The sequence below is a fragment of the Ruditapes philippinarum genome, unplaced genomic scaffold, assembly GCF_026571515.1.
Source record: "Ruditapes philippinarum isolate M1 unplaced genomic scaffold, ASM2657151v2 ctg469_1_1_1_1, whole genome shotgun sequence".
In the NCBI taxonomy this organism is placed as follows: domain Eukaryota; kingdom Metazoa; phylum Mollusca; class Bivalvia; order Venerida; family Veneridae; genus Ruditapes; species Ruditapes philippinarum.
Window position 1 is genome coordinate 83,564 of NW_026865399.1, and position 19,359 is coordinate 102,922.

Here is a 19,359-nt window from a genome sequence, read left to right on the forward strand (position 1 = left end):
ATAAAGAGGATTTTTACAACTACTACCAATTTATATGTTTGCTTTATATGTACATTTACATTTTTACTTTACAGTCAGATTAGAGAGAGAATGAAATGTTGATAAAGTGGCAATTGATGATAGGAATTTTGTTCCTGATAGCAAACCATACCTGGAATAGTTGGAAACCGCGGGTGGGCAGTCATCGTCGATTTCAGGTTGATCTAATAACGTATAGCTGTTTGCAGATGTTAGTGTGATCCAACGCTTGTCTATATGTATCAAATAACTTCAAATTTGAAATATGAGAACTCGATAATTTGTCGGGAATGTGTGCATCAAAATACAGCATGTAAAAACTTGTACACTTTAAGGATATAACGATGATCGTATCTTGATAGGCATTCTATATAGAAGTTTTCTTTATTGCTTACCATATTCAATCACAAGAAGAAGGGACAAGAATGACATGAAGAAATCGTATGAATTAAAAATAGTTCGTATATATTTACCACCATATGTAACTGTCTCGGCAGATTTGTATACATGCTTATTGAAAACTTAGTGAAAATCCTCTCTGTAAACTGTAAAATACATTGTTGATATGCTCTCTTTTGTCTTAACATTGATCTATATTCTTTTCAATATTAATTGTCTGTTCAAATAAAGGTCAAATCAATCAAATCAAAGTTTCAACGAATAATTATATTTCAAAGCTGTATGGCTAGGTTTCCGATAATAAGCCTCACAATAAATGAGTTTAGCTATATCATACATATATAATAGTTTTATGTTAACAATGATCATCAACTTGAAGACTAACGCAAATATGTTTAGTGCCTAGTGGAACTTCATTAGGGCGAGTGGACCAGCCTTTACGCTATCTATCTACAACTTAATGGATGGAGAGTTCAGTCATCTTCTAAGTACTGATTGTTTTTCAGGTAATGCTTGAACTTGAGGTCGTGCATTTGTGTAGCTAAAAAATCCGTGGGAAATCTAGAGCGGAAATATTGCTCCTTTAGATGCACCAAAATAAAACTGACTACACAAAACGACAGTAATTCAAACACGTGTTATATTAAACACCTACAAAAACAGAAACGAAACACCATGAAGCGAGTTTTTGTTACAGTTTTGCCTACTGAATTCAATAAAATCAAACAAATATTTCATATTTTACATAGTTTTTTTATTTTCCTGATACAATTTGGTGAAAATATTTCCAGTTTTTTAGTAAAAATTACTTGGATATTTCACAAAATTTAAAAACATATCAAAATGACGTATGATTGTTATGGTTATTATTGTTGCGTTTTTCTCGTTTTTCTCTTCAATAATGTTTCATGCTACAACCAAATTGCTATAATTTTATATCGTAAAAGCCGCCACTAAAACCCTGCAGTGTACGGAAACTCCTAGAGCGATTGTTTCAAACCATTTTCAGCCGTTTGAAAAGCGCTATCATTGGCCGGATTACGGTTGTAATTAACTTAATTACAGGGGCACTTGTTGTTTTTGTGTAAAGGATGCGGATTTTCCCCGTAAATTAGTTTCTATAAAGCATGAAAACGCTCGGATTTCTACATAGAGCTATCAAGTATCAATCTACGCTGATTATCATGCAAATGAACGGAGACTTTGAATGATTATCGACCGAGGAACTATTAAGATAGGAAAGTGTTCAATACAAATTCCGTGTTCCGTTGGCAATTTTCTAAAAATATACAAAAGTTTAAAATAAAGTCCGATTTTACGGACGTGATCAGACCAGGGTTTAATCATACCCAGGTGTCTGTTTAAATTTTGAGACTCAAGTAAAAATTGTAATTTTAAGCAACGTTTCAACAATAGTACATGTGAATCTTGTATTTTGCGAGGCGATTATGCAGATATTATCTCCCCTTTTAAATTTTAATCCGTCACTTTTTATTTTTAAAAAGTACGTTGTTTTTTCTTCTTCTTTTTTTCATTGAAATTCCACTCCAGTTTGAGAGATGGGGCATGCATTTCTTTCTATTGAATCGCGTTTACGTTATTTATTTGTTAAAAACAATGTACAGATGTATTTTTAAATTACTATCTGCTTGATTACCATGCTAGATATCAAATAGAGACAGTGATATAGACAATGTATATCTATAAATGGTTTGTAACGGATGTAATTTTTAAAAAAAGTATTGATTTATATTATTATTAGACATAAATACTTGTATGTTCTGCTGTGGCGTATTTTTACTATTTTTTCATTACATCTGTTCAACCAATAAATTAATACACCGTGACAGTCTTTTTTTTTATTTTTTTCAGAATAAGAAATAATTCGAAGAGCAGTTGCCTGTTTGTATATATAACCTGGTATCATTAGCTTTATTCTATCTTTCAATGTTTTAATTTTGTAGAATTGCTAAATTCAGAAAGGAAGCCAGTGTTCACAATTAGCTATGTATTGTAATAAAGCTTTTATATTAAGATTTGATTCATTGAATGCCGGTTAATGCTATATAAGACCACCTTGTTGTATTGTTGAAAGTCATAAAATGATTGTATATATTACATGTGTTGTATTATGCTCTCACTAGTTTTTTCATTTACATCAGTTAACCAATTTTATAACGTGCAGCTTTTTTAATATTTTTTTTGTGTAGTAGAGAGTGCGTTGTATATATACTTCAATAAGATAATTTTTGCCTTCCCTGTAATCTTTACCTCCAATACGCAAAAACTTCACATTTTGGTAAAGGCTTCGATGGATGGACAAAAGTCACCCAGTAAATTGTAGAAAACACTCATGCCAACGTGAAATTTTTTTTATATCTGTATTAAACAAAAGACATTATCTCTATATAACTGTGACACCTGTACACCAGTAAATACACCCATTCATAATTTAAACATGCTTATAATTTTCTATATTTCTATAAGTTACAGCAAATAAGTATAACTCGAAATTATTCTGGATATATTAACACAACAACGAGAAATGAAATAGCAATACGTGAAGCTAACAGTTAGATCGTTCGGCTTTCCCCTCTGTGTAATATTTTGATTCGTTAAAGTTTTTGTCGTTAATTATCTCGTTGATTAATCAGTGTGCACTTTTTTATTTCACAAAAACACTTTTCATCAAAATGAATTAAAGTCAATGTGCGTTTAACCATTGCTCGGTATACTATATGCAATGTGCATTGTTCACCATTTTTCAATTTTAAATGAATTGGTTAAAATAAATGTCACTAGAAATAAAGTTTAACTGCCTTTAAAATCTTACAAACCAGGATATGTGCGTTTATAAAATAAAACAAAAATGTAATAAAACAAGAGTATTGACGTTTGATGTATTTAGAATGGATCTGTTGCATTATATTCTTATTGTATATACTTGATGATGTTGATGGTGATGATGATGATGATGATGATGACGATGACGATGATGATGACGATGACGACGATGATGATGATATGATGACGGTGATGATGATGACGATGATGATGATATGATGATGCTGATGATGATATGATGATGATGATGATGATGATGATGATGATGATGATGATGATGATGATGATGATGATGATGATGATAAACTAGTCTTAAATTACCATATATTTCACTTTTAATATTTGTATACAATTCAGTAACCCATCACATGTATAAAATTTTAGATTTTAATAAGTGATTATTATACAAGCGACACCAGCGTGTATCATTTAAACGTGTGGTGTATGTCTTAATTAGCATCAACATCTCTTTGTGCTAAATTATTCTTTTTTTATTGAAGGATAATATCTTCAGCTTTCTTTTGTTATATTTTTTGGTTGTGAATGTATATGCTTACACAAAATATATACTTTATATCTTTATAGTCGCAGTGGTTGTTGTTGTTGTTGTTTTGGATTGTTGTATAAGTTTACATCCGTCAAGCATCGTCTTTTATCTTTAAATTTCATGTTGAAAATTCATTATTGTATTTTGAATACAAATCTAAAATTAACTCTGTGTTTCACTTCTATTATTTGTTATAATTGTATCTTGCTTTTAAAATGATTGTAGAGAATTCATGAAATGCAGGAGAAAATAAGCAATGCAGTTCCAATGTCCTTCTCTAATATCAAAACGATTTTAATTAATAAACTTATTATCAATATAAATGAAATTGTGAAATGTCTATTTGATTATATATTGATTTGGTAGCTTGATAAGTGAATGTACCTTCATGTAATTATCGAATGACTTTAGGACAAGCATAAAACGTGGCATGAAACAGCCACTGAGAAAATGATATAAATGAGGGGATGGGGCGGGTTGTGGCGTTGGGGGAGGAAAGTGGTCAGAACAGAAAGAAACATCAATGTCAGTGGACAATCTGTGAACGACTTAAAAAATAAAATTTGCAAGCACTGTTGCTCAACAAATCTAACAGTGAATACTTTTAGATTATAAGCTTCTATCATTTTCTGTTGAATGGACTGTTAATAAAGTTAGACAACATTTTTCATGTAAAATATATAATGTAAAATATTAAATGTAAGAGATATTTTGTGAAATTTGTATTATTCTAAATTTTTTCCATAATTAATTTCAAAAGCACTTATTTCATGTTTTATTACTCTATATATTCATGAAACAATAAATGTATAAAAATATTGTTCAATTGTACAATTGTTTTGATAATCATTATTATAAATCCAACCCTATCTTCACATATTGTCGTTTCTGATGTCTAAAAATAAAAAAAAATATAAGTATATCTGTCTGATATTTTTTGAACAATAATAATTATACATCTAATACCAGATTGAAATTTGTGTTGTTGTTGTTGTTGGCAATGATGATATTGTTGTTTTTACCTCATATTTTCTTGTGAAAAGTAACATGTGTTGGGGAAAATATGCGTTGGACTTTAATAAATATTTTGATCAGATATTTGACTTGAATTAAAATTAAATGATGAATGTTCAAAAAATAGACAATGTCATTTACTATAAACATTTAATATAAAATATATTTATTATTCTATTTAGTATGAACATATAAAGGTATTCGGTAAATGTATATCATGTATTAAAGAGGCTTGATAATTAATTCATGAACAAATAAGCCGTGTCACGACAAAACCAACGTAATGCGTTTGCGACCAGCATGGATCCAGACCAGCCTGCGAATCCGCGCAGTCTGATCAGGATCCATGCTGTTCTCTACTTGTAAAAGAGTTGGTAAGCGAACAGCATGGATCCTGATCAGACTGCGCGGATGCGCAGGCTGGTCTGGATCCATGCTGGTCGTAAACGCATTATGTTGGTTTTGTCGTGACGCGGCTCAAATAATTTCTAAAGACACTTTGAGGTGTAATACTATCCGAAACATTACAACACACGCATCAATGTAAAAATTATTGTATGAAATTTATTTAAAGAAATATCAATAATAAAATTAGAATAATTTCACATTCTTATCTGATTTTTCCCCCTAGAATACGGAGCTTGTTTGGATACATATATCATTTTATATACTCTGAAATTATTATATTAAATATTTAAAGTAAAGATAATTGAGATTTCTTCAGTATCGTACATCATCAAGGTCCATTGTCAGTATTTAATTATTCTTGTTATTATAAAGTCAATAGTTGATAGAAATGTACCCAAATAAAAAAAAATAATAAAACACAAAAAAGCACCCCAAAGATTTCCATTTTTTTATGTTGTTTATTATATTTTCCCGCTTGATATTTCTATTTCTTAAAATGATGGACAGTCTTTGTCTATTCTTACTTCACATCATGGTAAAATTTTCACACGACAAAAATGATGGGTCTGGATATTATATTGACAAGTTATTGACGTTGTAGAATATATGTGTGTATTGTGAACATGTATAGTGTATTACCGCCGCGGGTATCCAATGGTGTCAGTTGGACAGACGAGATCCCTAATCCGTTATCTTATCTGGGTACATCATGACACCTAACTGTCACACTAGTTGTGTATTCCGTAACAGATCTATTATGTCGTCTGCTAATGAGAATTGGCACAACTTGTGTATGTTTAACATTCCTTTTGTTTAGAAAAATGTCGTCTGCTGTGGTACTTTGCTGGTTTTTGTTGCAGTAAAAGAATATTTTTTACATGCTACATGAAGCACGCCTTAATAATAAAATCAGTCATAAGTGTTTAGCTTATTTTAGTGTATGAACATGATTTTTGGCCGGGGAGTGGGGCTGACAAAAATTCATCCTATCTACAGTCACAAAATGTTGTTCTATTTTGTAAAATGTAAGTAATCGCAATGATAAAAACCTAGTAGGACTAATTTTCAGTTAAAGTGATACAATCTGCAATCAGCAGAGGAATATTTGAGCCGTGTCACGACAAAACCAACATAATGGGTTTGCGACCAGCATGGATCCAGACCAGCCTGCGCATCCGCGCAGTCTGATCAGGATCCATGCTGTTCGCTATCAGTTTCTCTACTTGTAATAGGGTTTGTAAGCGAACAGCATGGGTCCTGATCATACTACGCGGATGCGCAGGCTGGTCTGGATCCATGCTGGTCGCAAACCAACTATGTTGGTTTTGTCGTGACACGGCTCATTTATTAACCCTTAACCTGCAGGTACTGATGTGGTAGCCAGCCCGCATAGCTCAATCGGTTAGAGCGCGAGACTTGTAATCTCGACATTGTGGGTTCGATTCCCGGGCTGGCCAACTAAAATTACTAATCAGTCTTTCGGATGAGACTTTAAATCGAGGTCCCGTGTATGGGTGCTTAAACACTTGGCACGCTAAAGAACCAGGAGAAGCTTCTGGAATTGGGGCATCTTTCTGTATCTGTAATTGCACTATCCTCCGAAAAATAAAATGACTAATACTCTTCTGGAGGGCTCGCCCATATGGGCAACCGGTGGCGAGTATAAATAAACGCAAATACACACAAAGTACTGATGTGATAAACCTCTTCTACTAGTACCAGATCCAGCTTGCCTGCACGCCCATGCAGTCTGACCAGGCTTTGTCGTTTTCTCGTTATTTTGTCATTTGAATATTGAACTTCACATAAAGATCTATATCTCTGTGAATGTCTATTGTTACTCAAAATAAAGATATTAAAAATAAAATCGATTTTCCTTTTTTTCTTTTGATATTATAGGTTAAAGCATTTCATTTCTAGTATGTACAAGATATTACTCTTTTCTCAAAGCGTATTCCCAAGGACCTGTTTGGACATTTTCTATATATAAATATATACAATAAATGCAAGTTATAAAGTTCATTTCTTTATTATATCCACATATACTGAATGGCAACTATTTTAAAACAATATAAAATTAACCAAGCGTGTTCTCAGTGAATGTTCATAAAATAAGAAATACACAGACATGTTTAAAATATGCACACAAACAATGGAGAGAGAGTATCAAAAACTGAGCAATTTAAAAAATCTCCCTCCAAACAGCTCTCCTAATAATGATTACAAATCTCACTGAAATGACCTTTCATATATATATATATAAAAAACATGAAGATTTTTTTTCTCTTTTTTTTTCTGTTAAAAAATAATGGAAATTAAAAATAATCTTAAAATCTTATGTAATGGAAGAAATTTGAATAGATTTGTAAGTCTGTTATTTATTAAGTTATGCTGCCCCTCCCCCTTCAATTTACAACAGCAACTTTAAGGATCGTAGAATGGCATAAAAAAGCTAAACTCATGAGAAAATAATAATAAAAATAACGTAAAGAGATAATGTAATGTATAAGTTACGGATCGACTTTTATGTTCTGATCTGTTCATTTTGACGAGCAATATGATAGAAATTTAGAAATAACAGAAATAAATAAATTGTTAGAGTTTCAGAAAGTTCTTGAGCTAGGTATATTATTGTTAAAGTAAGGGGGAAAATAATACTACATTATACAAAATATTTAATTATTGCATCGCAAATTTTAAACATTGTTTCTATTATTCTTTATTGTAAGACATTATTTTAAAATAAAAATAGAAGTTTAATTCAATACATCTGAAAAACAACGGACGAATAAAACATGGCACTAAACATTCTCGAATGATAAATAATAAAATCGAATAATAAACATCTACATGTACAAAATTTGTAAATAAATAATAATAATAATTAATAATAATAAAACGTTCCAGACCCTTCTTTTCGAAATAAAAGAAATGAGCCTTGTTTAAACGTGTTAAATATTCAAATATTATTTTACAATTATTCTCGTAAGTAATTCAAATGCGTGTTAAAAAAAACAGAGATAATAAAGTTAAAGAGCACACTTTATTATATCTTATATAAATAAAGATTTTATTATGTTTATACTCTCTTTTCTGTGAGGAAAACATAAAGTTCTCTATGCAAAAAAACGTGAAACTAATATATATTAATTATTTTTAATTTGTAGGATTAAATTTAATTTTTACGGTTTCTTTAAAAATAATTTAACTGATTAAAACATTTTTCCTTAGTTCATCATTTTTGTACCCAGGTATGAAATAATGGGATAGATTAAATATATATATAAAACATAGCTAAACACGGAAATAAATTGTTGTTTTTTATGACGGAAACTAAGGCAATAAATCTTTGTTTAGATGTAGGGACTAAGTTATATATAAACTTCTCTATGAATTACTGTACAACGGAAAAGTAATTAAACGATTATGCCCTAATTTTTCATCATTATTCTCTACCTACTTATTTCTGCAATTTACTATATAACTTGTATGAAACTTTCCTAATTAATTCATCATTCTTACCGTCAAACTGGGAAAGTTATATACACTGCTATAAACTGTATGTTTGTAAATTATAAAGTACATTTAACGCAGATCTTTATATAATAAAACGTTCTTTGCATTCGTAGTAAGCTTTAACAATTTTTTGCCATGACTTGCATTTGAAAAAAATAATAATAAAAAACAGCGCATTTGAGACACCGCTGTTTCATATCAAGTCAAGAGAAGAAAAAAACAAGCCTGATCTGAAGGAAAAAATAGCAAAAATTAAATGACGTATTAAAGTTGACATCGCAAAACCATCACTTTAAATCAATCTTATACAGCGATATAAAAACAAACTAGAGTTATGATGTTGCTGTGTTGCTCGCAGGTTGTTGCAAATACACCTAAGTCAACGTGCAATAGTTTCGCTTTTATTTCTTTCAATAAAAGAGAAAATAAATCATCTTTTTTTCTACTAAAATATTGAAAATTTGCAAAAATTCCTTGGCTTTTATAATCAAATAAATAACAATATGCATTATCAAATTGAGTAAAAAAAAATCTTGAAAAAAAATCATTCATAAATATCTTATTAGCACATACATACAACAATGGCTCATAAATATATTATATTTTTTTCTTTTACACATATTATTTTATCCTAGACTAGTGGCTCTCACAGATTGTTCATAGTGTCCTTTCAAAAAAAAAATAATATTAAAATTTACCTTTACTTTACATAAATGAAAGTAATGTTATATTCAATTTAGACCCTGAATTTTAAAGAACGTAAACGTGTTTTCTTAAAGCGAAATTTAATTTCGAGTATGGAAAGTAAAACTAACCATAGAGTGTTTGGTTGAACTAACTATATTTCTCATATATAGTTTAGCTCAGCTGCTAGACGTGGGGTAAGCTTCACTGCACAATCTAGAGTTTCAAAATAACCCTTTTGTTATCTATAAAATTAATTTAAACTTGAAACTTTTGATATGAGCGCGTTTACTTTAAATCACAGTAATTTGCCCAGGTGATACATATACCTAACGTACCAGTAATCTTATTACAATTTCAACGCTTTCCCAAACCATAAAATAGATCGCAAAAATATACACATTTAGAAAAAAATACGCTCGAGTTTTCAATCTGTTTTTATTCTATAAATTACTATCATCAATGATAAAATTTCATACACTCTAACGCGTGGCCGGCGATTTAATAAATTTTAACGGGGATAACAAAATATCAGTGTCCATTAGGCGCATATGTGACACTGTAACGCTATAAAATTGATATAAATTAAATCAAGGCGTATTTCTGATACACTTCAAAACTCCGAGAAGCGAGACACCCCGACAGATGCTGGGCCTCAGTTGCTGATAATTAAGTAATCAAGAAATCTAAACATCTTGGCAGAGAAAAATTACTACGCACAAATCATAGCTATTAATTCTGCATGCAGAAATTTCGATTCTAAGGACAGAAGATAAGTTTAATCGCTGTTAAAAATATTATTTTGATATTTCAATATAACAAAAACATAAGTGATTTTTTTTTATGAAAAAAAAAACTTTTTTCAAGAAGGAAGAAAATACGTTGCAAACAATCCTAGCTGGAAATGAAATTTGAACAGAAAGAACATGTACTGTAAAACTTGTCTAAGGCAAAATATTAAATCACTTTTACAATGTTTGTTAAGTACACTAGACTTACTAACTTGCATTTTCCCGTTCATTTACATTCATTTTTCCACATTTTAATAATAAATTACAAAACTATAACCACCAAAACTGACCGTCTGCTTTAACGTCATTGACGTCACTTCACTATCGGATCCAATCCGCAGCGTCCGTTCTTCTTCTGAGAATCACAGGTTCACTGTTTTGACGCTATCCATTGCTTAGAATAAAGACGTCACCTGAAAAAGTTTAGTTCTCTAACATTTCTGACGTCATGATGTCAATGTCCCGGGGGTTGCTGATAGTGATGGTGTGAGACGGGCGACTGGAGGTGTGACATTGACATTGATACGATGTGACCCCCGCTACTCGGGGGCATCGAGTTATGAGAAGATAAGGACGCCAGGGAGGGCATACCCATACCACCGAGATTTAAAACCCCTGGTTCACCGGAGCCCCCACCCTGCTGAATGGGGCTACAAGAGTCAGTGTTAATATTGCCCATTTTCATATCATGTCTTTGAGGTGGCGAGTTATCATTTTGCTCACCATCTGACATTCCTAAAAGCTCTCCATTTGGACCCAACTGAGCAGCTGGGGTCATGCGTTTTTCCTTTTGGCGCCTATTACAAAACCAAACACGAACTACTTCTTTCTCGAGCTGTAGAGAGTCCGCTAACTGGGATATTTCCTGTGCCTGAGGCTTGGGCTGTTTGAGGAAGTGGCTCTCCAGAGCACCCTTAACAGTCACTTCAATACTTGTTCGCTTTTTGCGTTTTCGGCCTTGTGCGGCTATTTTGTCTATACTAGTAGTTGACCCTGTCGAATTGTCTGCTTCCTCAAGCCACTTTTGAAGTAGGGGTTTCAACTTACACATATTCTTAAAACTAAGCTGTAACGCCTCAAATCTACAGATAGTTGTTTGACTAAAAACATTACCGTAAAGAGTTCCAAGTGCTAATCCTACATCCGCCTGGGTAAATCCTAACTTTATTCTTCTCTGTTTAAATTGTTTAGCAAACACTTCTAAATCATCCGAAGACGGGGCGTCCTCATCCGACGGAGTATGGGGACCCCCGTCAAGATCCGAGGGGTCATGATCCCTGAGTGACGGGTGGATCTGATGAGCAGGTGAGAGCATGCCATTCATGCCAGGAAGACCGTATCCCGGGTGCTGGAGCTGATGACCGTTACCGTTGAGATTTAGGTGTGATGGTGTGACCGGGGAGTGCCAGCCTTGTGGAGAATGCATGTGCTGCGGCGGTCGATGGTGTAACGTACTCCCTGGGTTCGTCAAATCTTGGTTCTGTAGACCAGGTTTAATGTCCCTCATATCAGGATGTGGGTTGTGTAAGTGCGAACCCATTCCACCGTTGGACCACGGGCCCATATCTGAAGGAATAGAACTCCACGGATTGTGAGCATAGTGATTTAAATGTCCATGCCCGTTTTGATGGTGCTGAGGTGGCATGTATTTCATTTCACCGAAGTCTCTATGAATGTAAGGCATTGATTGCGATGCCGGGTAATTAAAATCAACAGGAGATCCACTATGTCCTGTTGGAGAGCTCGAACCTAGGTACAATCCCGAACTAGATGCCGCAGTCATCGCCATGTTGTGTTCCGGGTTGTCTCTACTCACATCCGTGCCTTGGAGAATCATTTACTCTGTTCTTAAATCACCGATCACTATTATTGAGAAGTTTTTTCCCTGATATTTAACTACTTCATTACCAACACAAACAATATTCACTCACTTATGTATACAGTCAATAGAGTCTTGACTTGCAAAATTTTCACTTCACGATCCATACACTAATTCATGTACACTGAGAAAGTTTTCCGACTTTAACTGTGAGACAACTAACGTCATTATGATAGATGTCACCAGCAGCCCTAATGCGATTGGCCAATCCGATTATGATTGACATGCGCAGTAGTGTATCGAAGGCGGTGACACTTAGCACAAGCACGCCTATTGGTTAAATGACAAAAACCCAGACGCTCGTAAAGAGTTTAACGAAATTGGGGGAGAAAGGTCTGGAAATTTGTAGTTACTTCAAATCTCACTTACGCATTTTATTCCATTGTAAACACTGGTCTATTTACCCTAATATTACTGCTATTCAAACAGCCCGGACAAATATCTTGATATCTATATCCTATTTATTGAATAAAGGCCCTGTAAATTGTCTATGTATTGTTGATATTTTGCTATTAGATTTCTGGACTGTTTTCTTTTTTTTTTAACAGAAGATTATCGGACTTTTCGTAGGAGACTTTAAGTTAAAGACACGTCCAACTACAGACTGGTAAGAACGAATTTTCTGTTGTTATAAAAAAAATGCACTTAGACAGATTTCTCAAACATGCATTTGGAAAATATTGAAATACATCATTTTATTTCCTTTGCTATTATGAAACAACAATGAAACAACAATACATGGAACTGCAAGAGAGTCTATAAACTTTTTATTCCGTCTAATTACGGTGCATGTCCTTAGTTAACTTTAGATAGCACATTAATTAAACAAACGTTATATTTAAATTAAAAGTGTTAATATGACATCAGTTTTATACAGGGAGAATTTAACAGTTCACGAGAGTTAAGAACAAATTTTGCAAGTATAAAACAATAAATCATATTATATTATTATTCCATGTTTTACCAGCGCAAATTAATCATAAACGTATAATTTTCTGAGGATTATTTTAGCACTACGCCGTGCCGTGAGCGCCGCAAGAATTAAATATGCATTTATTTAAGAGTTAGATGAAGATGTTTCAAAACTTACTTAACAATTCTAAAGTCCCTGACAAGGTATTTGTAACTTAGAAGTTAAAAACATGTATTTTACAATACCAATTTATAGGAAAGAGAAACTATTTCTTTCATGATATTCAAATTATGTAAACTTATAGTCGATTTAAGAAAGTTTACAAACTGCAGAGTAAAGGCTCTACATAATGCTTTTATAGTTAGCACGGTTTCAAAAATGAATAATTAGGCATATTTTATATGAATGAAAAATTGGAATTGAATAATTAATTCAGTTAGTTTGTTATGGGGTAATATAGTAATCACTTAAATAATATACATATATTTGATACGGGGTCTCCTATACATAACTTGAGATTTTTTATTGCCACTTCACACTTTCATACACAAAGACGAAGATAGAAGAAGAATAAAATAGAGTTTAGATTAAATATGTTGAAATTCGTTGCAAGTAAGCTACAGCCGAATTATTTAAGTATTGAACGGTTATTTTTGCATCCGATATCTATCAAGTTCTTAAATTTTTGAAATCAGGGAAAATGTACAGGATTCGGTAATAAGCAAAATCGAGTTCCTTATTATACTTCGTGTTTATCAAATGTCCATCCGTCCGTCAATAACTTAGTTTGCATATTTTACCTTTAACGAGCGGTTAAGACCCGTCCTGATCTGGAAAACGGGTCGTGTCAGAAATAAAAAGCATTTTTTTCCACGTTTTAAGAAATGTGCAAAATATTTAACCATTGATTTCTTCCTATATATATTTGACTTTACATAATTTTGGAACCTACTTTATGATCAAATTTTAACTCCTAAAAATGCTGTAGTCATTAAAAAAACAAAGTCTAAAGAATAAAACAACAACAACATCAATGACATAATAACAATAGCGTGGACAAAATTAGCAGAACATTTTCAATGATTAATGGAAATTTAAATGCATCATCCCAAATAAACTAAATTTGATAAAAAAGTAAACAAAAAGACGGCCTCTGCGGGAGAACGCCTCTGGATCTCGCGCCTTCTTAAATTACAACCAAATCATATCGATCACGGTTTTTGTTGATGTCAAATTTTAAATACCTACCTTAAGCTTCCTATGGTGAAATTCTATACCTTACCAGTCTGCAAAATGCACATAAAAGGAAGTAATTTAAGTCTTATATAAATCGATACATTTATCAACTCCTTTGAATCAAGTTTTAAAAGTAATTATCGCAGATCTTTCATTAAATATCTCCTTAATTGGATTTATTTTGATGTTCTATTTTTACTAGGTATATCAAAGTTTTGTATAGCAATAAGCAATGATGGAGGGCTTTAAAATAACCCTAGTTGACCTATCTGTAATGGGTTTATTGTCATTAATCATAAAACGACGATTATTGTCTCCCGTAAATAAGTTTGCTATTTTTTCTGATCAGAGAAATAACTAAAGGGGGTATTTGGATGGCCTGTCTCTCTGGAAAGAAGTATCGAGAGCAAGAATAGAAAAATCTTCTCCGAAATATCATATATATATATGGTTCATTAAAGTTATTTGCTAATAGGGCTGTCATTGAATATCGCATTATCTATATTTCACCGATATTCATCATCCGATACAATATCGACACTCACTTTCAAATATCGAGAAAAGCTTAAAAAAATATTTCTGTTCGTGAAATTCCTGTTTTCTTGGCTCACTTAAACTTTAAACTCTGTTTTCAAATGCCAGTGACAAAAATAACAGGGAAAAAAAACCTTTCTGTTTGTTTGTAGTAAAATTTGGTTCTTTCAAAAACTGCCCGTATTATCGGATTGGTCGTATTTTCGGACCGGTCGCTAAGCGGAACTTTACTGTATCTGTAATGTCTAATACAAGCATGCATAATACCATGATCCCAATAAATAACACATATTTAAATGTTTTTCATTGTATCTACTGTCAAAGCCGATATATCGTCGCTATTATGTCTCTCGATATATCGATACAAAATTTTCTATCAATGGCAGCCCTATTTGCTAAGCTATGCAATAAATTACCTTCATCAGAGTTGTATATTCATTTACAATATTTTTTATAGAAAAATCTAGACACAAAGGTGGTTCTACCATTTTTGCGAAGGTCCGAGGTACCAATCAACACGAGGATGGTTGTACACTCGTTTGTTGAGGCCAAGGTATTAATGAATACGGGGGGGGGGGGATTTTTCACTCTTAGTATCGATGAGCACGAGGATGATTGTCGATACTTTGCCTTAGGCCGAGGTATCAATCAACACGAGTATGACTATATATTTCTTTGTTAGTTGCCGAGGCATCATTCAACACAAGTTAGAATCTATACTCCTTTGCCAGAGATTGAGGTATCAATGAACTTCATGATAATTGTACACATCTTTTTCAAAGACCGAGGTATCAACGAAAAAAAAGGGTGACTATATATTTCTTTTTCAAAAACTTAGATATCAATAAACAGTATGGTGATTGTATACTCCTTTGTAAGAGGGCGATCTATCAATAAACGTGAGTGTGATTGTAAAGTCCTTTGTCGGATGGATGCCGTGATATCAATGGATACGAGAGTTATTGTACAATCCTCTACCACAGGCTGAGATATCAATGAACATTAGAATGGTTGCAGACTTTTTTGTCAGATGCCAGACGACTAGGATGATTGTACTCGACTTTGTCAGAGCCCGAGGTTTCGTTGGACACAAGTATGATTGTACGATAGTTTGTCAGTGGAGAAGGTATCAATTTACTCGAAGGTAATTGTAAACACTCAGATCGTTACGTATACATTACTTTAACAGATGCCCTGCAATAACGAACATGAAAGTTACACTATTGGTACTTTGACAGATATCCGACAACAACGAACATGAGGGTGAATGTACACTATTGGTACTTTGACAGATATCCGACAACAACGAACATGAAAGTTATTGTACACTATTGGTACTTTGACAGATGTCCGGCATCATTGAACACTAAGATGGCTGTATACTCCTTTGTCAGAAGTGCGATATATATTAAGACACACATTCAGACATGATGAGCTTGAATGTGTAACCTTTCTTGTATTATCTCGAATATCTGTACTATAAAGTTATAACACATTTTAGCTTGCCTGTGAGTAAAGCTTCCTCTTTAAACCATTTTCAATCAGTGAAATGTGTACCGTGGATTCCGACAATGTCAGTACTAGACATGGTTAAAGTGACATTATGCTCATTTTTCATCGACTAAATCTATATTCAAAATGTAGTATACTAGTATATGGTGTTTGACCAACAGGTGATATTTGAAAATGTTTAGAATAAAATATAGCTCTGCATAAAATATAAAAAAGGCTGTCCCAGTCTTTTTGTATATTGAACGTTACAGGAAAAGTTCGGTGGACATTTACCGAAATTTCCTTGGGTCACATGAGTAACTAGTTTATCGTTTATGCGAAGTAAACAATTATAAAATTGAGAGAAATTATGGCAAAATGTTAACTGATTTTGACTCACATCTGTTTACTCACTATATACCCTTAGATGGGTATATTAACACTTTAACGTGGTCGGAGCTCAAGTAGAGCGGCAGGTCACAGAAAATACAAGACTGTTTCTGTCAGTATACAACGAGATTACAAAACTATAAAACATCTTTGTACGAAAGTGCGCAATCTACTTACATTTAAATAAGCAAAGTCCTATATTCTTACAAACGCATCAGAAATACCTCGAGAACAATAATCATATTTTATGATTCTAACTGATTTGGCCACACAATTATTGAATGAACGTGTCTGTTTTTGTTGCCCTCATGAGACGGAACATTATAGTGCACTAAAATAAACATAATTTGTAAGAGATATTTCAAAAACATATGTAATCATTATTCCAAAATCGACCTCTTAATTGACAAGTGCAAATATCAACTGTCTTAGTTCTATTACAAACTTCACGAAATATTTTAATAGGTAATATATCATCACAAACGCATATAAAACCTATAGATATATTTAGTAACGTAATGAACATCAAAGTAAATTTGACAGAAATTTCAGTGCAAAGGTCAATAGTGATACAATGTCAAGGCTCTTTAATTCCTGTCGTGATTCAGAATGTAAACAGGTAGCGCCATCTAGTCACTGTACCGAACATCTAGCATCCGCACGTGACAAGTTCGATTGTATTGCGGAACTGAAACAATGACCTGATCATCCAAGAGACGACGAAATGGTTGATATTGTACTTGCTGATCAACTCATGATTGACATTGCAATGTAAACGTTTCGGACTTGTATGATTTATGTCTGTAAAACATTCAAAGTAAACTAAGGTATACATTTACAATGTTCTTAATTAACTAAGGTGTGAATCGACACATACAATTACATGATGAATCAAGTACTAAAGTTGTTTCTGTGCTTGTGGTCCAAATAAATTCGATAAAAAAATGCATAGTCAAAATTATAACTGCTAAAGAAACTACAATGTATAATAGTCAATAGATAAAGGAATCTGTAAGGAATATAATCATTTCTAGTTTTAGGACGCGTTCATAAGGCTTTCCCGGCAGAAATTCTAACTCAGTTTATAGATGTATGCTATATCATAAAAATATGTAGTAATAATAATTATAAAATCTTTATTTATATATAGTTACATATAGGCAGAATGAAAAACTGAGAAAAAGAATTCACCTAAACTTTGCATGCTCTTAAATTATGATAACGTAAACGTTTTTAGCGAAAAAAAGGCGGATTTCCAAGCTTGTTCTCGAGTTATCAACCCTTGAATTTGAATTTTTATTATTTCAAGCCATTTCAAGGGCAGATAACTTATACATGTTCATAAAGTGTGACAGACCTTATTATTCCTGGATATTCAGGTTTTCCATGCAATAAAGAAAAATTTTGGAATGCAAATTCTAACATTGTGAAGTATCTGCCCTTAAATTGAGCAAACTTTTCAAATTCAAGGAGAGAAAGCTCAAAGACTAATTCGATAACCGCATTTTATTTCGCTTAAAAAGGTTTCTTTCATCATATTCTCATGATAAGTTTAGATAAATTCTATTTTAAACTACAGTTTTCATGCTGCATATACATATCTGTAGTATAACATGTTATTATATCATAAGCCTTAATCTATAAGTACATCTTTTTATATAAAAGTACACAATAACAGTACAATAATCACTGTTAAAAACTCAATTATCAGTGGGTTTTTTAATATTTTAAATCACGTACAGCCACATATAGCTCCGAGACGTAAAATCACACTCAGTAAAATATAATCTAAAAGTGAATCACAAATGCATCAGTAACGGCTGCACAGAGTCAAATAAAGCGTAAACTTTTGTATCAACATTTCTAATCTGCCTAGTTAAAGTTTGTATGAACAAGACTTAACCTGTTAAAAGTTTTCCAAACTGTGCTAATACACATGTCAGATCCTGATCACTTCGGCTGAGATGTTGCTATTTTTGTTAACTTTAAAATTTTAATTAAATTTTACCCCTTCCGCCGCTTTTCAAAATGTTCATCGGAGCGTACGGACGGACAATAGAGAAGTCCTATGTAGCTCGATATCTTGTCAATTTCTAGTGATGATGTGTTGAAAAGATATTATAGCCATATCCCAGCATCACTTCACACGGAGACGGCTCCCACTTTAAATCCCCTCGTATCAGGTTACTTACGGCAACAGAGTTAAACACGGCAAATAAAAAACATTTCGAGAGGATGACTCTACTCCTATGTGCAGTATTGTTGCATTTTTTTCTAATCTTTATTATTTCTGTCCCTGTGTCCACAATATACGTTGGCTGGAGCATGTGTTCTGTAAAAAGAGTAAACCTGAGCTGGTATTATTAGTCCGAACCTTGTAACATCTTGTTAAAGAAAAAAATGGTTATCTTCATACTCGTTTTTATTATGTGACAGTCTGTTAAATATTATCAGCTTTTTGCTTGATTAATCTTATTGAATTTTTATATTATACATATTTTCAATTTAATTAATCAAGTATCATTTCATGTCGGAAATACCAGTTATTATATATCCACAGAACAATAAAAAATTCCCGAATTGAGTCATTTGCGATGATGATGACGACGATGATGACAAAAATGACGACGCTGATGAGGTCGATTATGGTATTGAAGAAATGATATGGTTGTAAATATTCAAGTAGTTAAGATAA

The 19,359-nt window shown here is 32.6% G+C and overlaps 1 protein-coding gene across 1 annotated transcript; it reads right to left on the reverse strand.

The window, feature by feature from the left end:
- Positions 1-7,240: 7,240 nt before the first annotated feature.
- On the reverse strand, positions 7,241-12,256 carry LOC132728857 (POU domain, class 3, transcription factor 4-like). The gene has a single exon (XM_060714543.1). The coding sequence runs from the start codon at positions 12,056-12,058 to the stop codon at positions 10,676-10,678; it is 1,383 nt and encodes a 460-aa protein (XP_060570526.1). The 5' UTR covers positions 12,059-12,256; the 3' UTR covers positions 7,241-10,675.
- Between the last annotated feature and the right edge of the window lie 7,103 nt (positions 12,257-19,359).

Bases quoted from the DNA above. Each gene is read 5' to 3' on its own strand.
- LOC132728857 (XM_060714543.1), bottom strand. From the start codon at position 12,058: ATGATTCTCCAAGGCACGGATGTGAGTAGAGACAACCCGGAACACAAC.